A 21823-nucleotide genomic window follows, 5' to 3' on the forward strand; every position below is an offset into this window, starting at 1 on the left:
CGTCCTAAATATTTTCAAGTCCTATTGTTATTTGTTTAGAAGATTAATAGCTGAGAACTGTAGCGCAATGGTTTATGTTCTTGTTGAACAATTGTCTAGGATCGAATCCTACTAAAGAAAACTTTAATTAATTTTTCTTAGTTGTTGGCCAATGGTTTATGGTTTTTATTTTGGGGGTTGTAATTCTTCTTAATTGTTGGCCAATTGTAATCAGGTCGGACTTTTTTTTGCAAATACTTATCAAGTTTTTTTTTTTGATTTGGGGATAAATGTATATAATCGTACTACTTCTTCTGTTTGACATATTAGTAATAATAACCATACCTTCTCAAATTGAAAAACTGTTGTGTTAATCTGATTTGTATTTTAGAATTTGTAAATGGCTGCTTTGGGGACATCAGTTTTTACAATCTGGCATGGGGGCAAGCTTCTATTGTATCAGTAATAATAAGTTTTTAATTTTTTTTGTTTTTGTTATTGTAGGGAATAATTCAAGCGTTAACCCCCTAGCTTGAACCCCACTGTGATCATACACTAAAGTACGGTGGCGTCTAAAAGGGAAGAAAATAGAGCAAAAGAGTCGCCAACAAGTTTTAGGAACTTGTAAACCGTTCACGGGGTGAAGGTTACACCCCTTAACGATCCAAGAGATCGTCAACTCCATAAGGTCTTGAACCAAATAAGGGTTTGGGGATGAAGGTACAAATCCAACCTAAAAGAGATTGAACCTGCCCTAATAATAGGCCTCTACTTTATTCTGATCGTATTCATGTGCGCTTTTTAACTAACATGCAATCAATAGGATTAACCCTAAACATGTTTATCTATGTTGGTTGAATATTAATGCACAAATAAATCTATTATTGGCGATCACTTGAATTATAATCATATTAACCTTAACAAGATTATTAAATATCTTATTAAGTGTGATTACAAGTACAAATTCTCTTTCAACATGCATAAAAGGCGTGATCAAGCAATAAAAATAAATAATGTACCAAGCAACATAATAATCAAAATAATTATAACAATCATAATTATAATAATTATAATCATAAATCATAAAGAATAATCATAATAATAATCAAAACAATAATCATCATAATAAAAATCATATTAACAATAATAATAATCATGTTAAGGCATAGCAAGATCCTAGGCATGATATTAACAAGATTAATAACAAACCCTAGCATGTCACTAAGCAATAAAAATCAAATCTTTAACCCTAACATGATACTAACAATCATAAATATTAGGAAGAACATAGGAAGCATCATACTTTTAATCATACTTGATATTAAATTTACCCTAGACATGATACTAGGAATCATAATAACAATCTAAACACGAACTCCATATCATAACATCAATAAAAACCATTAAAGTACTTACTTTGATGCCTCGTACCTCTTTCTAATAACAAAATACACACGTTAGTAACTTCAAGGAAAATAATAAACAAAACAATTAAATTAAATAATGGAAAGAAAGATTTGAGACCAAACCCTCAGAAATTAAACCTTTCACGTCTAGGGCGAAGGCAACTTCGAATATGGCTAGGTGTTTCTAGATCTAATGAATGCGAAATTTTGTTTGTAATAAAGCTAATTTAGAAAAAAAAAAGAGAGAGAGTAATCAAGAAAATCTTGATGAGAGTTGGTGAATGATTATTGGAGAGAATGAGAGAGAATTGATGAATGAATTCGTTGAAACTGGTGAATGAAAACGGAGTTTTTACGACGTTATTTATAAAGAAAATCAGCCAAAAAGATAAAATTATCAAAACAGAGTCTGGCGCACAAAAAACAGAACCAGCGCCAACGCTGGCTGTTGGCGCCAGGCGCTACAGCTGGCGTTTGGCGCTGATTAAGAAAATCACGCGTTTTATTAAAATCAGATAAAAATTGCCGTACAGGAGGATAAAATCGTATTTTCCTCAAAAATGCTCTTTGATTTTAATTAAAACTCTAAAAAGGCAACAAAAGTCAATTTATCAATGCTAATTAAATTAGGAATGAAAAGAACCTTCTAGAAGAATCTAGAAGACTAAAACCATTCCTAATTGTATTAGGAATGATAAATCTATATTAGGCCCTCCCCTAGATCATTGGGTCGCATATAAGGCTCAAACCGGGCTTATAATATGTCGTTGGAAAGCTCTTGTCAAGCCCCATCTAAATACACTACTATTGGACCCATATCATGGACCAAGCAAACTGGATTGGCTGTTTCCTTAAAATAAGTTTTCAAAAACAGAGAGAAGAGAAAAGAAATTAAAACTATCCGCAACTTTAAACTTTCCACACTTTCACTTCATTCGATTATGATTCGACGCGAAAGGTACTCATCACTGGGTTTGGTTTTGGGGAGACACAAATGGGTGTCTACAGTTATAGTAACATTACTGATGAAAAATGTTTCTTCCACCATAAAAAGATATGTGATTGTAGTTATTATTATTTGATGCTGTTAATTATAATAACATTGCATTATGATTCTGCCATCACTTATTTGTACAGGTAACTTGTGTGAAAAACAGTCTTAGTAGGTTTGTTGAACTCGTGGGAAAATTGAATCAGACTAAAAAAAACGTGGGTTGTGGAAATGGGATTTGGTAATTTGCTTTATTTATCCATTACGAGGATTGATTCGACCTTTATAAGTTGGATCAATTCAAGGTATGACCCTTTAACTTGTTGTCTAAAAATAAGGGAAAACTTGTCAGTGGTTGTGGATAGTGAAATAGTGGGATGGGTTTTAGGTGTTCCTAGTGGTGACTATTTGTTTCAACCGCAAAAAACTAACGTTGAAGACTTCAAAGAGTTGAAGTTGGAGTACAAGGATTCCTCACTTCGCGGTGCCATTAAAGAGGCTAGAGCTTTTGGAAAAATATGTGATGAGAAACGCAACAAGGCCATGTTCAAGAGACATTTTCTACTATATACATTAGGAGCGTTGCTTTGTCCAACTTTGAAAAATAGTTGGATTAGTTCTGCCCATGTGTATGTATTGCGTTATGCAAACAAGGCATACGAGTATAATTGGGGCAGGTACATGATTGACTGGCTTATCAAGTATGGTGACAATTGGGAGGGTCAAGGTTGCGCAATACTAATGTTAGTGGTATGTTTCCTTATCTTATCAATATTTAGCATATCATTATTGTATTTCTATTAAAGTAATTTTGACTGGCTTATCAAGTATGGTGACCTATTTTTTTTTTGCAGCTTATATACTTGGACCAAATTAGTCATGCAAGTGAGGTAGAATGGAATATAGAAAGGTGCAGGATCTGTAACTGGAAACAGGATAGTCTAGATTTGGAAATTAAACCCGACCAAGACTACAACGGTCAGTATGGGAAAGCCAAGGTTGTCGAAGGTGTTGTGTATGGAAAACCATACCCAAAAGAGCCTGTTATGTGAAACAAAACTACAGAATTTGTCACGTCATAGTTAGGAGTTGTAAAAGGATTTTAATTAATATTCGAGTGTGATCATATTATAAAATAATGTAATTATAACACTAAAAAGCTGTCATTTTAGTTTTAAATTTGAATATGATTTTGTAAATAAAAATATTACGCACTTTGAAATTTTGGGCAATTATTCAACGGTAACCTCATTTATGGTGAATAAATCCAACGGTCTATTTTTTGTTTTATTTTTTGAGAATTTGTAACTATAAATTAACAAACCACAACGGCAAACTTTCTCATCTATAAATAGGCTAACGAAGGTCATATTTCACGACAATTCACCATGACTTTGTTTGATGATAAATATGCGTCGCCTGAATCTTTTTCTTCCTCTAGCTACCATATTAACGCTGATCTTCAAGGTTTTGTTTCATGCAAACACAAAGAACCAGCCAAACTTCAAGTGTGCAAAAAAAACATCAAATGCCGGACGAAAGTTTTACTCTTGCTCATCTTGGAAGGTAACATATTTGGAATAAAGTTATATAAAATGGATCCATTTGTTCAGTTTCTGATGTTAATATATAAAAGTTTATTTTAATTAAAATTGAGATTTTGTTCATGTACTCGTTTCATTCGGTGACTCATTATTTCAGGCTGATGATTGTGGATTCTTTTGCTGGGAAGATGAAGTGGGTCAACTAGAATCTTATAACTTAAGGGGGATAGCAGCACAACTTAAAGTGGAGTGTATTATGTTGAGTTGTGAGGCAGAAAAGTTAAGAGTTGAAAATAGGCATCTAAATGAAAAAATATGTGACTTGAAGACAAATGCAGATATTCTTAACCACAAACTGTCAAAGGTGGAGAATGCTAACATGGATCTTAAGCTAAAGATTGCTAATCATGGAAGTGAAAAGTTTTTTAGGTGTTTTTTTGACAACATCTTGTATTATTTTGATTGCAATGTCTGCCTATAGATTCTATGTGTAGGAACTGTTTATTAGATGTAATAAAATAGTTTAAATTATTAGATACAATAAAAGAGTGGTTGTTCCTTAAACAATAATCATAGTATATATTTGAGTCATATAAAGAGCACTTTACACATATAATATGTGTAGTTGTCAATTAAAATTATAACAGACCACATTATAATATATTTGTCAAATAGTTGGCATGATAACAATCGTTTTTATAATATATTTGTCAAATAGTTGGCATGATAACAATCGTTTAAAAACAAAAAACAAAATACTTAAGATTTCTCTTAAAACCATATAATATTGTTTCATTCCTTAGATTAACCAGCAAATGTTTCAATCTTCAGCTTATTGGAGAGAATGTATATCCTCTTGTTTTTCGTTGCACAAACTGATTAAAGAAGCCCACATCATGTACTTCCTAAACAAGTCATCATTCTTCCCATACAGCTGTGTCATGACAACATAAAGAAAAATCAAGTTAAATTTTGTTATCTACATTCGACAAAACTTTAGGAGAAATTGGCAGTTGTTAAGACAATCTAACCTCTAGCCAAGATGATGTCTCGTGGTTCAGACTGTATAGGAACAACATGCAAAGTATTCCTGTGTCTGCAAATTTTTCTTTTGGTAAACCCATAGCCCGCACTATTGTATAGTTCTCTAGTTTTGGAATTTCCAAAAACGCGTCTAAAGTCTGCCCAAGTATACGCATAGTGTATGTCGTCTGTATGTTATGAGCATATAAAGTAACTATCAATATCAATTACCTATTTACTATTGGCATAATAGTAATGTGTACATAAAAGAACATACTAATATTTCTATTCTATCTGAGTGTATGTCGTCTTCCTTCACTTCATCTTCTTTAGGCATATCCTCAAAATCCAGAATGAAGACTTTCTCGCGTGCTATATTAACAACGTACACATACCAGGTCCCCTCATTGAACACGGGGAAAGCAAGCTTTGTACCCATGACACAAACTTGGTTATTTTTGTTATTATGCAATGTACATTATGTGTAGTCTAAAATAAAAAAATAAAAAAAAAAGTATAAATTGTGAATAAGCAAATTAAACCTTTCTCTTGTTACGTAATTTTTTTGGCTCACTGAAGAAAAAGTTATCAATTACATAGACTTCCTCCTTTATTAACTCTTCAACAGAGTCACCTCTTGCGGTTGTCTCCAGAAGCATATACTTTAAAAAATGATCTTTGATAAGATATTTGATAACCTCTTCACAGTTGTTATATTCAAGTTTTATTCCATTTGCATAATAACCAAAAAAAACTTACGACAAATGACGGTCGAAATACGTAGACACCACCTATGTCAGATGAACCAGAACTATCATAGTTGGTCAGGGTTGCTGCAACCTCCATTATCTGGTTCCAACGTTGACAACCAATTATGAACACAGTATATGAATATTACAAAATCTTTCCACAATGAGTAAGAGTAGTTAATACCGATATTGGTGTTTTTTCCTTCCTCATAAAAGGCTTGTGGAATGTTTGACGATCCACGGTGAGATCTCCTGACTTGAATAAAACCTGGTCCTTTAACCTGCAAATAAAGTACAAATTTTTACATCAATTCAATTTATTCTTCATCACAAAGTATTACACAATTGGCAATAGTTTCATATTAACCTATTGTTCTTAAACTTATGGTGTAAAATTGAAGATATGATCTTCTCTTGAAATGCTTCAATCTTTGGTGGGGGGGAATCATCTTCACAATCAGTGAGGACATATTCGTCCTCGTACACATAGTTACCACCACCTTCATTGTGACCATCCTCATTCTGGGAGCCTTTGTCCTCCATCCCTATATGATTACCATTTTTTTTTACACCTTGGTCTTCATTGTATCCCCCATCTTCCTTTTCTTTGTTTTTATCCTCAGTCTCTTCCATGTCATTGAATTCTTTGCCATCTTCTTCTCCCTCACAATCATCATCCCTCTCATCATCATCTAGGCCATAATCAATCTGGTAATCATTTTTTTGGCCATCTTCTTCCTGGTCATCCTCACAATCATCTTCCTCAGTATCTTCTTCAGCAATAATTTTGTGAGTAGTCTTTCTTGGGGTTTTTCTTTTCTGTTTTGACAAGATAGAATCGATGCTAAGTAGATGCTGTAAAATATTTAATGATTTTGAAATAATAAATTTATAATAGAAATCATCTTACTCATCCTAAATGATGCTGTTAAATTTAAAGATATTAATCCAATATTATTATCCTAATTTAAATGTAGCCACTACACCAAGGTCTGTGGTTCAAGAAAAAAAATTAACCTTTGTAGCCACTACACCAAGGGCTGTAGTCATCAAACCAGCACCAATCAATTTGGACGTAGATCTTGTAACCCTTGTTGTTGCTGGCATAATTGTAGGGCTCACCTGCTAAAAATATAGGTGGTTGTGGGGGGGGGGGGGGGGGGGGAGGTTAGTCAAATAAAAAATTTGTGGGATAAAGATCATGTAAGTATGCTGTGTACCTTCTGAATGCCTTCCCCTTCACTGTTGATTAAGATAACATCTTCCTTTTCCTTAGCTTTGCCCCCTTTTTTAAGGCTTCGGCTTCCTTGTCCAGTTCTGTTGTTCTTTTCCTTCCAATATAAATTAAAAATAGAACCAGAGGTTATAATTTGGAATGTTAAAACATTTTAATTTGACAAAACTAAACCTCTTTCAATGTACAAATACCTTCTCAGTGAAGAACTAAGGTGATGAATGTCTTTGTAACCTTTTAATTTGACAAAACTAAACCTCTTTCAATGTTTCCTTTTCAAAGTAGTTTTTCCTTCAGCCTGATCAGCATCCTCAGTTGGTGGTGGTGGAGGTAATGGAAATCGCAACCACATTGGAATTTCTTCTCCGCTACCAATTGGGTACTCTTGGCCATAAACCACATCCCTAACCACCTACGCCAATTTCAACTACAATTATATAACCATAATTATATAACCATGCATAACAATTAGAGTATTAGTGAATGAAAATAAGCCTCATTACCTCTGCCACTCCATATGTTCCATCTTCTGCCACATCCTTAGCCTTGGGTAGTTTATATCCCACCTATGGCCCTGACCATTTATGTCCAACCTGTCGAGGTATGCAATCTGTGTACAGAAAATAGTTAAGCTTGTTAAATTAAAATGTGAAAAACAAAAACACATATGATTATATTATATGACTATATTATATGTAATTTTCTTTCCTATTGCACTCCTATTGCACAAACCATGAATACATGCGCGGATCCCTTAACACCGCCTTTTTCTTCTTCTGCTTCTCCATGTATGTTGACCATCCAATCTAAGACAAAATGTGCAAAGTTCCACTTCCTTGCTTCTTTGAGATATCATGCTTTCAACAGCCAGCACAGTGATGGACTAATCCAATTGTTCAGCGTCGTGCAAAATAAATTTCCAAAAGCATATAGAATAAAGGATTTTAAGAACCTATCCCTGTCATTCATATGTTCTTGTATATCAGTCTCCACAACACCGTAACCTATCCCACCTTGGTTATTATACGATGTCTTTAACTTCTTAAACTCCTTGTCTCGAGCATTGGGCTCATCAATAGTAAAGCACATACTACCAAATGGTAACCCATATACCCACCCAACCACTTCATCTGTTATCTTGATCTCATAGTCATCTCTAACGCGTAGAATTTGGGTCTTTGGATCATACCTACCCATTAACCATGACATAAAATACCTGTCAACCTGGGTGAACTTTATATCAAGTAGTGATTGAAATCCTGCTTGTGCTATCCAACCTTTATGTGAGTCACCTATTTCTTCTACTATATCCACAATTCTGTCGGGATAAATTCTCATAGACGGGTACTGCATGATGGGTTTTTAAAAATTTGTTAGTGCCACATACGTAGTTAACAAGTTGAATAATGCATTTAGTTAAAAATTAAACTTTATTTGACTCAATGGATGTAGACTCACATGTTTTTCTTTTTTCCACTGTGGCAGTGCTGGCCTTCCAAGCTTAACACCTGGTCTTGTTACTCTCTTCCTTTTTCTTTTCCTACTCCCTTCATTATCATGGGTCACTTCTGGAGAACACGGTAGTCCTTCAGCGGGTATTGACACATCTTCATGACGAGCACTTTGTCGAAGAGGCTGCAATGATTATAAAGACAGAAGTTGTTTAGATATGAAAAGAAAACATGGTAAACAAGTACTTATATGTTCCCAAGACATTAATGAATTATGTTCATTTTATTCATATATACCTCTTCACCAACTAAACCTGTACCACTCGCCTCTGTTTCTTTAACTAAACCTGTACCACTCGCCTCTGTTTCTTTAACTAAACCTGTACCACTCGCCTCTGTTTCTTTAGGCCCTATTACCAGCTCACTTCTTTCCATTTCAGAAGGTATTGAAGTTGCTGCATGTGCTTGTTCTTGAGCCAACCCTAAATCAGTCCCAATAACCTCATGTCCATCTAACGTCTTACTACTTTGCAAGTCCGTAGTTGAGGATTGTATTTCAGTGGCAATTGAAGTTGGTTCCTCTAAAATCATAGTTTCTTCTTGTGTGCTAAGGGGGAAATAAATTTCCGTGACAATAGTCTCCTTCACTGTCAAGTTGGACACGTTTTGTTGGGGCTGCAGAAAACTTATATCAGTACTAATTTTATTATACTTATATCAGTACCAATGTCATTATACTTTAATAACTAGTAAAATTATTATGCAACCATTAATGATTGCTTGGTACTACTGACCTCAATCTCAATGTCATTCCCATTAAGATGTTCATGTGTTTGCATATTGTGGCTGTCATCAAACTCCTCAACAATGTCATTCCCAGTTGGTTCTGGTGAAGATTCATAAGGCTATATGGCAGTATAATTTTAAAAATTAGGGAGATGTTAAATATTTTGTGCATCAGATTTCACATACATTATAACAAGCTTACTACCAATATTGCTTGTGCATCCTCTGTTTGCTTGTCATCTAATTCTTTTTGTGAGACAATCAGTGTATCATAGCCTTGTTGAAGTTCCTCATTTGTACCTGACTTCACATCTACCTGCTCCTCAAGTGCGACCCCTACTCCTTCATCCAAGGATGGGTAAGGCTACAAATCATACAGATAAGATGTACGCGATTTAGTGAGGGTAAATCAGTGGTCCACTAAAATTTGGAGGATAAATTAACTAACTAAGGCAAACTAATTGAGTGACAATTCATTATCACAATCGAGTCAATCTATTTTAGTAACAAATTTGTAGAATTAGATAAACTACTAAGGCAAACTATCTTAGTGACAAATCAGCATCATAATCTTATTTTATTTTTCAAAACTAATTTATTTAACGACACAAGTCAGATTAAGCAAACAATAAACAAAAAATTGAGAGAGTATTCAACGAAAAGATAACAATAAACAATTGAGTGACATCTCAAATTATGTTAGCATGTAAAATGAGGCAAATTAACTAATCACTTTCACATCCCCAAACCCAAATCAATTATGATAAAAACAAATAAACTGAATTTAAATATAATACAGTGTTAAGAACATTTCACATCCCCAAACTTAAATCAATTATCATACTTTACTCACCCCTTCTCCCTTAGTAGCTATGTACGATTCTCTTTGTTCTTCCATGTCCGTGTCTTCATGATCAGTGTTAACAACCGGGTCTTTAACTGTTTGTCCTGCCAAGTTTTTTGCTCCACCATCATTACAAATCCCAGGGTCTTCTTCAGAATTTCTATTCAAACATTAACATTATCAACAAATAGTCACATAACTAAAGTAAAAGTAATTTCGGTTACCCAATCTAAATTTTCATCCCAAAAAATTATCTAACAACTAACCTATAGTCGAATAATAGTAGAAAGTCCAAGTACAATTCGCGTATACAACCAGTATTAGGGTGATACTATAATTTAATTCATGTTCAACATTTAATTATACCTAAGTACATGTAAATACTCAATATTGCATAAACCAATAAACATTCCCGATTTCATAATTGATTTTTTTAAAGAATTTACACCGAGAATTCACATCGGAGATTCAAATAAATCAATTAAAATTTGGGGAATTCATCAAATCAATTCAAAACTAGGGTTTTAACTTACAGAATTGACGTTTGGTCCATGGAGGTTCCACGAATGCGAAAATGCTTAACGCTTCCTCTTCCTCGTTTTTTGGGCTCTTACAGTAAAGAATTGTAGTGAATAATTGTGTGTGTTGTTAATAATAGCTTAAAGGAAAACCTTAATAAAAAATGGAAGAATTTCCGATTTCTCACTCCACTATGAGTTCAAGAAACGTAAAGACTTATTGCATTCTTCAAGAAATAAGTCCACTAAAACTACTTTGTAACTTTTTCAAAATTAAATCTTACACGGATATTATGTCATATAGCGGGTTTTTAATTTTTAATAACCTAAAATACGGTGTATAAGGTACTTTTCACAAAATAAACTCATACCATTTTTTGTCACATATTTTCGTATATTTAGTGTATATTTTTTTTGTCACATATTTTCGTACATTTACCTTAAAAATAAAAAATAATTTTAATTACATATTTTTGAGAACTTATGTTTCAAAATTATTAACAACAGGTAAGTTAAGTTAAGTACTAAAAGTTAAGTGCTACTTATGAAAAATAAAAAAAGGTATTTATTTGTTTTAATTTAGAACATTCAATTTAAAAAAATTATTTAATTACAAGGCAAAAGCAAAGAATACTATTAACTACGGGTACTTATCAATCGACTCGATCATGAGCTGAGCAAATAAATTTTTTTTTTACAAGTGGTCAACTGGTGCTCGCTAATTTTTCGAGCAGATAAAACTTGCTCAACTCGTCCTCGTTTCATTATCACAGACGAGTTGCTTATTATAAGCCGTTTTATATTTTTTTTGTCCAATTTATATTGTTTTCCTAATGTTTGTAAATTTATATCCGTAGGGTTTTGAGTTGATGGCATTTTAGTCAACCAACTAGGGGTGCATATGATTCGAGTTTGGGGTTTTGAGTTGCCCTTAGTTGAGATTATTTTACGTGCTGATCAATTAAAAGTTCGACCGGGAGTGAATCTTTAACTCGTCAAGGTCGAACTACTAGTTGGTTGTCTCGTCTCATTTACATCCAAAAACAGAGTTTTATTGATGGTATTTTAGTCAATCATATACACCGGGCAATATACAGGTCCTTTTTTAAAATAAATTTATTGTGTATGATAAACCACAAATTACTAACCAATAACCTTTTCCCGATTATGCTATACTAACAATTTATTTGCCATTATGCAAAATACTTGGTAACTTTCACCAAATATACCAATCTTACATTTTTCATGGTTAGGAGGGTTTGGAGGGTTACATAAAAGTCCTTAAGGGCTATGAAAAATTATAAAATGATGCTATTTAAAATACTATTACAAACGGTTCACCAATTCAACTAAGTATTAATGTTTCATTATAAATCCAATCTCATGACATTTCTGTAATGGTCATCCTTAAAGAATTAGTAGAAATTATTTCGTAACTTTATATGGTTGGACTAATAAAAAAAAGTTATAAGATCAAGTTAAGATATTGTTATAAGGCTAATTTCAATTAAGTTTATTGTTTCAGTTTTGCCAAAAGAGGTGATAAAAAATGGAGCCGGGCGGGGGCCTTAATACAAACTCATAAACTAGTAGCGGGGTTGTCGGTCCAAAAAGGGTTTTTTGGGTTTGTCCATGACATATTTCGGGCAACACGGGTCTGGTGACCCGGTCGGGCAAATGTTGATCACCTCTAGTTATAATGCTAAAGTTGGTTAACTTTATCTTTTCATTAATACATGTCTATGTAGAATTTTAATGTAGTATTTTAATTTTTTCATTCTAATAAAAATGTATTAATGGCTAACTTGGGGAATAACAGAAAATTTAAATTTTAAATTAAAATATAAAAGTCAATTAAAATTCTTTCAATAACTTAAATTTGTGTTAGCTTTATTCTAAATATTTTTCATCCTAGTCAAATCAAACAATGGAAACAAATTTGAAGGTTGCTAAAAGATCCCACGCTGTAGAGAATTTTGGTGCTTGGGAGATATTATTTGAAGAGCATATTTACCCATATATGTGTGATATTTCTGATTTGATTCAAATCCAAATGGTCAGCAAACAAATGTTAGTCAAGGCTGGTTTGAGGGTGAACGAAAATAAAGATGCGGACTGGAGTCAATTCGAAAAGATGTTCTGTAAGTCAGATGAATCATGCCCCTTTATTCATGTCAGAATTAAAGATTTAAATGACTGCGAGCATTGTAAGTGGTTTGGGATATGGCGCAACGCGATGTTCACCAAGGCTAAAGCATGCTACATTACCCACCACGGCGTTATGAATTGACACAGCGAGGAACAAGGGAGGCCATGGATGAAAGTACTGCTTCGTCGAGACTTACCTAAGTAATCTACTATTTTTTTAAAAAAAAATTAGTGTTTTAGAGCAACATAATTGTTGTTTAGAAGAGGATGTGTTAGGTGAAGTCTAATGGTACACAAAATTATGTTGTGATTTAAGCTAATAAATTTTATTTTGTGTCTTTTGAATATTATTTAAGCTAATAAGTTCATACTTATTATTGTAATATATGTATGATAATTAAAATAAAAAAAAAATTTAAAAAATTAATTGACACTAACAGTACAGTAAACCTAAAAAAATATTGGAGTCCTCCCTAAACTACTTGTCCATATTATACACCGCATTAAATTATTATTTCTAATTAGTAACGTTCCATATGTTGCTTATTAATATTAGTATGCCCCTGTATATTCCCATATGATGCAACAAATATATCTAAAATACCCGAAACACTAATATCTCCCGCCAAAATGCAAAATGTAACATCATATTATATGATATAGTGGCGGGAAAATATACCATATATAAGAAAACGTACCCTTAACATATTTCCACAGCTTTCTCCAAAATCGTCTGTTTCGAATATAGTTTAAGTTGCAAAAATTAAAGGTTACACAAACACACACACATGGCTAAACACAAAAGAGGAAACGGTAATGAGTTAATTGTATAAGCTGTTGTTTTGATTGTTCGTTTTTAGTTTAAGGTTTAAATTATTAGTCAATTGTTATGTTTTATTTTCCCTAAAACCTAATTTTGTTCTATTCTTCTATGCACAGTTTCGTCAACACTAGAGGCGTATGAAATAAAACGTATGAAAGATATTCACTGCTTTCAACTATTCATGCGCACCATCATGTACCACATTGGTCCCTTGGAAGCGGAGAAATTGGTTAGTGTTATTGGCAATGCTCCTATCATAGAAGAGATGTATGAGGAAGAGCGCTTTAACTACATGAAAACTAAAGGAAACCTCTCTAATATACCCAAAAATGGAAAAGGAGAACGATTAATCACTCTAGCTGATATCGATGACCGGATTGTGAAGCTTGAACCAATCGATTTGGAGGACGATGATACATGCTACAAGCACATTAAAAAGATTGATTTTGTGGATCTTTCTGACGAGTAGAGGTCGCACCGCACACCTTTGCATCTACTTAGTTGTTTAATATATTCGCGTTTTTAATTTTAGTGTCTTTAATTTTGTTAAATCCCTATGTGGTGGTTATTATCGGAGCGAATAAGCTGCTACTTTATTAAGATCATTATCGTAATATCTATAAATATCATTTTTGCTATAATTTCTATATCGTCATATCTAAAAATAAACACTTATAAATTAATCCGGGCTACAAAAAAAAAAAAAAAAAAAACAAAACAAAAAACTAACAATAACTATAACCTGTGATACAACCGAACACACCATTAAATCATTGACAAAACCGAACACACGATTAAATCATTGACAATACGTTCAAGCTATTATTGAGAACACGGGAATTATTTTTTTGCAAACTATTGTTTTGCTTCCCATGAATCATAAATCCTTGTCTTCCTCATGCCACCGTATGTTTGCATGAGGAATCCGGCAGCAGCATCGAGACAGTCGAACCTCCATGGAACAGTCCAATTACAATCATCGCACTCTTGCATCACTAATAGGTTTTTATGGCTCCCGCAAGGATTGTAAAAAATATTCCTACAACAATAAATCTCTAGTTGTCTCCAATCAATGTCTTCGTTAGTGTGTATCCTCTCTCCGACTCTGTCGTTCCATTTTGAATTAAGTTGCAAAATATTTAGAAGATGAAAAATATCTGTGATCTTAGGATATATTTCATCTTCCAAAATCCTTTCCCAACCACCGAATTTGTTATGATCTGGGTAAAAGGGTTTTTCTTCACCACTTGGATTCATGACTTATCAAAAGTTATTTCTTTTGGTTATTTGTTTTAAAGTAACCACAAAGAGAGACAAGGATAATAATTAAATTTAAATTGTAATTGTTTTTTTAAGGGTAAATTTGTAACGTATCTAATTCAATTAACCATGGTCGTATATAAAAGTTCATTGTATTGGAATACGCATCAGTATAATTGTTTTAATTTTTTCTTGTCATAAATGTCACATTTCCACGAATACACAGTTGTAAATTCTTTTACATCGTAATATGTTGTGATCTGTAAATTCTTTTTATGAGTTACAAAGAAACTTAAATACATATTCAGAAAAAAAAAATTACAAAAGTTGAATACAGATACTGAAATTAACAGCATCATCTTACAATTTTATCCAAAAAAAAAATTACTTCCCCGTCAAAAACAATTTTATATAAACTTAAATGATACAAGATTTACATAATATCTTAATTTTATTCTCTTAAAAAATAATCTAATAAAATATATAATGATGCTAAGAATTACATAAATAATCATACTTTTCAAAATAATTAAATAAATGATATTGCAATGTATGTAATTATTTTTATGGGTATCAAGAGTCTCGAGTAACTCAAAAGTCCACTAGTAGAAAAATTGCAATAGGCAGCCCCCATATGGCACCGGTTCAGGCCAAACCGGTGACCAAAACCGAGCTAGAATTGGGCGGGATTTTATAACAAGAGAAAAGGCACCGGTTTGGCCTGAACCGGTGCCAAAATTGTAAAAGGCACCGGTTTGAACCGGTGCCTAATTCAAAAAATAAAAAAACCGCGTCTTTCCTTCTTCCTTCTCTTTCTCTTTCTTTCATTTTCGCTGTTCCATTCTCGTTCTCTTCTTCACTGTTCCATTCTCTAAACCCCTCACCTCACCTACGAAACCCCTCACCTCACCTGCACTCTTGCCGCAACAGTCGCCGGCCACCATCACCGCCGCCACCCCTGGCCTTCTCTTTCTCCCCTGGCATTCTCTTCTCCCCTAAGCTCAACCCCTTCCACGCCGACCTCATCTCTTCGACGCCGCACCACCGCCCTGCTGAAGGTTGCCGCCGCACCACCGCCCTGCTGAAGGTTGCCGCCGCACCACTGACCACCGCACCACTGACCACTAAAATCTCAATTTGAGTGTTTTAGGTATAAATTTTTTTTATTTATTCTCAATAATTTCCCATTTATGAACTTATATTAATTTGTTTTGCATGTTGAAGAATTGTTAGGCAAATTAAAATTTAGGTTAGAATATAATTTTACTTCAATTTGTTTCAATAATTGGTTTTTTTTTTTATTGGGAAATTGTGAAAATATTAGAAATTAGTAACTTTGTTACTCATTTAGTTGGATATTAGTATGTTTTAATGGTTAATTTAATTTGTTTTGATGTGTAATTTTGAATAAAGTAGAGAATATTAGCCTTATTACTTAATTAGTTGAATTTTGGTTTGGTATAATGGTTAGAGATTAGTAACCATTTTAGTTTAGCAATTTTGAATAATTAAAATGAAAAAAATTAGAGATTAGTAACCTTTTTAGTTTAGCAATTTTGAATAAAAAAATGAATTTTGAACAAATTAAAGTAGTGAATACATAGTTTAGCAATTGTTAGTTCGATGAATGATGTGTTTTAGCTTAGAAATAAATTAGTGAATTGACATGTTATGAGAAGTACATACATAATATTTAACCTAATTTTTGTTTTTTGTTTTTTTAATATATAGATTCATATGTGAATTGAAGCACGAGTTTAATTAGCTTGAGGACTACATATTGAGCTCAAGTGGGTAGTTGCTATATTGGTATGACTTATAAACTTTACTTAGCTATATTTCTTTCTATTTTATCCATTTAATAAAAGTTTATTCATGAAATTGCAACTTGTGTATTGTTTAATTATAAATAAATACAACAATATATAGAATACTTGCATCATCATATGCCTAGATACCCGTTCAAGGCTTTCTCATTAGGAGAAAGTCTTGAATAGTCCCCGGTTGGGACTGTTCTTGAATGTGTACGCTCACTTAGGTGGTGAATGTATGTTTTCTTTTCGATTTTAAGGAACATCTTGGCTTACCATTTCCTCACTATGTTCTCTGGGTACATATGTGGGTAATTAATTATCTACATCGTGTACTTGGAGAACTAGGGGGAAATGCTGCCGGATTTTCCTTAAAATTGGAAAGTTGACATACATTCACTAGTGAGAGTAGACATTCAAGGATGGGTTAGGTTGGAGTGATAAGGACCCTTTGGAAACATGCATTTTTTCACTATATGAATGGTATATTCACGTTTTGTACTTGAATTTGATTTACATAAAATATGTAGCACTTACACATTATAATTATATGGTGCTGTATATGTTTAGAGACAATTTACTAAATGGAGAAGGATCGTGGTTGGATGTATGGTAGATGCGATACATTGGAATTTTGGAATGGGGTTCAAGAGTTTTGCGAGAGGGCTTTAGCTTATCAACGCAAACTGGGAGGCAAAGGCCTTTATTGTCCTTGTGTTGATTGTAATAATGTGAATGTGGTCGATAGTGTTGAAATCATTAGAGATCATGTATTATGTCGTGGGTTTAGGCAATTATACCATGTGTGGATTTGGCACGGAGAAAGTGGAGAGTACAGTGGGGATCTTGATCGGAATGATGTGCGTGTGAGAAGCAATGAGATTCATATGGACGAGGAATACGAGAATGATGAGTATATTGTTGATAATGGTGAGGATGGAGCCGATGATGATCAGGCGGATGAGGTCGAGGATGAACAAAGGATGAGATGTTACATGGTGTTGAAGGTGAAGTGTTTGAGTTATTATCAGAGGCTTCCAAAAAGCCTTTGTATCCCGGGTGCAAAAAATACTCCAAACTATCGGCCGTGCTAACACTTTTCAACATTAAGTCGAAGCATGGGTGGACGGACATCAGTTTTACTTCTTTGTTGACCGCATTAAGTGATATGTTGCCTAATGGGAATGAAATTCCTAAGTCTTACTATTATGCAAAGAAGCTCATGTGTCCCTTTGGTTTGGAGTATAAGAAGATACATGCATGTCCTAATGACTGTATTTTGTATCGAAATGAGTATGAACAACTGCAGGAGTATCCACGATGCAAGCGGTCGCGGTACAAGCGCATGAGTTGCAATCCTGGCACGGAGGGACCTCCTACTAAGGTGTTGTGGTATCTTCCCATTATTCCAAGGTTTAAGCGTCTGTTCTCAATACCAAAAGACGTTAAAAACTTGAGGTGGCATGCAGAGGGAAGAAAGAAAAACAGAATGCTGAAGCATCCAGCTGACTCTCCATAGTGGAAGAACATTGATTTGAAGTTTGAGGAATTTGGTAATGAAGTCAGAAATTTAAGGCTTGGGTTGTGCACGGACGGGATGAATCCATTTGGCACTCTTAGTACCCAACACAACACATGGCCGGTACTTTTAGTGATTTATAATTTGCCTCCTTGGCTGTGCATGAAACGTAAGTATGTAATTCTTTCATTGCTAATAAATGGTCCTAAGCAACCTGGAAACGACATAGATGTTTACCTTGCGCCGCTTATTGACGACTTGAGAAAGATGTGGGACGAAGGGGTTTCCGTTTTCAATGCTCATCAGAACGAGATGTTCACATTGCGTGCAGCCCTTATGTGGACCATGAATGACTTCCCTGCATATGTCAACTTGTGTGGGTACAAGGTCAAAGGGAAAAAAGCATGCCCCATATGTATTGATGACACATCAAGCGTATACCTGACTCATTCTCACAAAGATGTCTACCTACGGACTCGAAGGTTCCTTAGGCGTGATCACCCGTATCGTAGGCAGAAAAAGGCTTTCGATGGAACCATGGAAGAGGATACTGCGCCTAGACCATTGACTGGTGCTGAGATTAGTGCTCGGGTGAAAGGGATACGAACGGTGTTTGGAAAATCAGAAAAAACTGTGGTCTCAGCTGCTCTGTTTAAGAAAGAATCAATCTTTTGAAAGCTGACGTACTGGAGAGAACATGACGTTAGGCATTGTCTTGATGTGATGCATATAGAGAAGAATGTGTGTGATGCTCTTTTGGGGACGCTTATGAATATCCCAGGCAAAACAAAGGACGGAAAGGGTGCACGGTTATATTTAAAGAGATGGGGATTTGTCCAGAATTGTGGCCTCAAGAAAAGGTTAGAAAGGGGAAGGAGCCGAGAATAGAAGATGAAAATGTTTCGAAAAAAGGGAAGGAGAAGAGCAAGGGAAAGGGAAAGTCCAAAGATGCGTCAAAGAAGAAAGTTAAGGGTAAAGGGAAGGATGAAAAGAATTATTTACCCCCGGCTTGCTATACATTGTCAAGGGTAGAGAAACGTATGTTTTGTGCATGTTTGTACGACATTAAGGTTCCATTAGGGTACTCATCTAACATGAAAAGATTTGTAACCTTAAATGGAGAATTGAAGCTGACAAGTATGAAATCCCATGATTGTCACATTATGATGCAAGTATTCCTACCGATTGCAATCCGTGGTATTCTACCGAAACACGTGAGGGAAGCGATTACAAGCCTTTGTTCGTTTTTCAATACAATTTGTAGCAAAGTTCTTGATCCTTGTACACTAGATGCTTTGCAAGCAGATGTGGTTGTGACTTTGTGCAAATTTGAGATGTATTTCCCACCCTCATTTTTTGACATAATGGTTCATCTGGTTCTTCATTTGGTGCGTGAGATTAAGTTGTGCGGTCCAGTGTTCATGAGGTGGTTCTGCCCTTTTGAAAGACACATGGGTACATTACAAGATAAAGTACGGAACCGAGCTCACCCTGAAGGAAGTATAATGCAAGGGACAGTGGGTGAGGAGATAGGTAAGTTTGTGGCGGACTACATAGCCCTTGCTCAACCTATTGGTCTTCCTACTTCTCGACATGAAGGTAGACTTGATGGTCATGGCACAATTGGGTCGAAACGAATGTCACCAGACCGAGATCAGTTCTTACAAGCACACCTTTATGTGTTGCACCATGTTTCAGATGTGCACCCATATTTAGACGAGCACATGGCTATTTTGCGTGCCGAATTTCCATCCAAAGGTGAAAGGGCACTTATGCAGTTGCATAATAAGAAATTTGTTGATTGGTTTCGTGATCGAGTAATGAGTAGATTGAATGATACTAATGTGACCGATACAGTACGGTGGCTTGCGTACGGTCCTAGGGATGATGTCCGTTAATTTGAGTGATATGACATCAATGAGTACACTTTTTGGACCGAGGCTCGTGATTTGAAATCTTCCTCCACCCAAAACAGTGGTGTAACTCTTGTGGCATCGTCAAGGGAGTTTGCAAGTTCTAAGGATAAATCACCTGTCGATGCAGAGTTGTCATACTATGTCGAATTCAAGAAATATGGGAGCTTGATTATTGTGACTTCACGGTTGCTCTTTTCAAGTGTAAGTGGGTTGATAATATCAGGCGTAACGTCAAACATGAGGACTTTACTCTTGTAGATCTTGGCCACTTGAATGATAGTGCGGAACCATTTATCCTTGCATCTCAAGCTAAGAAAGTGTTCTACGTAACTGACCCAATGGATTCAAAATGGTCTATAGTGCTAGCTGGCAAAAGAAGAATCCTAGGCATTGGAGATGTTGAGGATGAGGAAGAATATGATGCTTTTGATGATTCAGCACCTTTCACTGTTCCTAGACCTGTTGTACTAAATGACATAGACAACGAAGCAGGTTATATGCGATCAGACCACAACGAAGGAATTTCAGAATGAGGTAGTTTGATTAAAAGTTAGTAATGGTTTCATTGCAAATATAGTTTAGTTATCATGTATATAGGATCATAAGTAGGCGAAAATGATGTATTTGTAGTTTGAAATTGCCTAAGTGTACTCATTATCATGCATATACAAGGTTATAGGACCATAAGTAGGTGAAATTGGCTTAAATAGCTTCTACTTAACCCAATTCTTTTGTTTTGTGTATGAACTAACATTTATTCATTCTAACAACCTACATTCAATATATTTAACATGTTTGTAGTTTGAAATTGCCTAAGTGTACTCATTATCATGCATATACAAGGTTATAGGACCATAAGTAGGTGAAACTGGCATAAATAGCTTCTACTTAACCAAACTCCTTTGTTTTGTGTATGAACTAACATTTATTCATTCTAACAACCTATTTTCCATATGTAGATTGAAATTGGCATTTTTTACTCATTATCATGCATATACAAGGTTATAGGACCATAATAAGTAGGTGAAAATGGCTTAAATAGCTTCTACATAACCATAATAACTATCATGCATATACTTTACTATACACTAATATTGTTTTATGATTTCTTTGACAGGTGCTTATATCTCATGGCGGACGATCATGATCCTCCTTTGGTAGAGGACATTGACGATGATGAGTATGAAGACATGGAATAAGGTGATGGGTCCTGAATACACAAAATCGGGTAGATCTCGAGCCAGTTTTAACTCACCGGGGGAGTTGGATGCCAAGGTGGCATCAATTAAGGAACAAGTACGCAACGAGTTAGTTGGTGAATTGAATGCTTGGGCGAAGCTGATGAACTTATCGACTTTGCCGTTCCTCACGAGTACCCCGGTCGACTCATGTTCTGAACCAAAAGGACAAGGAGAAGGTGATAGACATGGAGGAGATGAGATACGTGGTGAAGATGTGCCACCTGAGGTAAAATCAATTGGGTTATTAAAAGTTTTAAAATACTGAGTTAATTGAGATTTGAGGTGCAATGATTGATGTACTGTTGCAGGTTCCTACTCCTACACATGCGGACTCGAGGGAGCTTGAAAATCCAACACCGCATGAATTTCTAGAGTTACAGGTGATTTGTAACCCTCTACCTTAATGAATTTTGTTATATTATCTATGCTGTTGTAAAAGTCCTATTTAACTATCTTCTTTTTATATATATACTTGTGTAGGAAGACACCCGGTGTGCACTTCTAGCCCCGGGGCATGCAAATAGTACGGCGTTGAGTTTGGTGGCGTATGGTAGTGCCCAACCGACGACGGGTGCTACGG

At 34.8% G+C, this 21823-nt stretch overlaps 1 protein-coding gene across 6 annotated transcripts; it reads right to left on the reverse strand.

Moving 5' to 3' along the window:
* Nucleotides 1–4595: 4595 nt before the first annotated feature.
* LOC145612147 (uncharacterized) lies at nucleotides 4596–10742 on the reverse strand. Of its 6 annotated transcripts, none has more exons than XM_081667543.1 (11): nucleotides 7659–7690; nucleotides 7430–7536; nucleotides 7121–7338; nucleotides 6913–7023; nucleotides 6710–6814; nucleotides 6060–6511; nucleotides 5877–5973; nucleotides 5703–5792; nucleotides 5221–5370; nucleotides 4952–5131; nucleotides 4596–4854 (listed from the first exon to the last, which is right to left on the reverse strand). In XM_081667543.1, the coding sequence occupies exons 5-11, from the start codon at nucleotides 6797–6799 to the stop codon at nucleotides 4753–4755; spliced, it is 1161 nt and encodes a 386-aa protein (XP_081523669.1). In that variant the 5' UTR covers nucleotides 6800–6814; nucleotides 6913–7023; nucleotides 7121–7338; nucleotides 7430–7536; nucleotides 7659–7690; the 3' UTR covers nucleotides 4596–4752. The 6 variants fall into 6 exon arrangements, 4 of the variants coding, with proteins under 4 accessions (XP_081523669.1, XP_081523662.1, XP_081523678.1 ...); XM_081667536.1 differs by having other exon boundaries at nucleotides 6710–6817; XR_014106544.1 differs by lacking the exons at nucleotides 4596–4854; nucleotides 4952–5131; nucleotides 5221–5370; ... (1 more) ...; nucleotides 5877–5973; nucleotides 6060–6511 and adding exons at nucleotides 8385–8561; nucleotides 8675–9052; nucleotides 9172–9282; ... (1 more) ...; nucleotides 10017–10167; nucleotides 10541–10742 and having other exon boundaries at nucleotides 7659–8273.
* Nucleotides 10743–21823: the final 11081 nt, after the last annotated feature.

The sequence above is a fragment of the Chenopodium album genome, chromosome 3 (assembly GCF_948465745.1).
Source record: "Chenopodium album chromosome 3, dcCheAlbu1.1, whole genome shotgun sequence".
Lineage (NCBI taxonomy): Eukaryota > Viridiplantae > Streptophyta > Magnoliopsida > Caryophyllales > Amaranthaceae > Chenopodium > Chenopodium album.

Bases quoted from the DNA above. Each gene is read 5' to 3' on its own strand.
- LOC145612147 (XM_081667528.1), bottom strand. From the start codon at position 10,560: ATGGACCAAACGTCAATTCT. The intron at 8,562-8,674 runs GTATATATGAAT...TAATCATTGCAG, and splicing joins CAGGTTTAGTTGGTGAAGAG to CCTCTTCGACAAAGTGCTCG. The intron at 8,274-8,384 runs GTGAGTCTACAT...CCCATCATGCAG, and splicing joins AGTGGAAAAAAGAAAAACAT to TACCCGTCTATGAGAATTTA.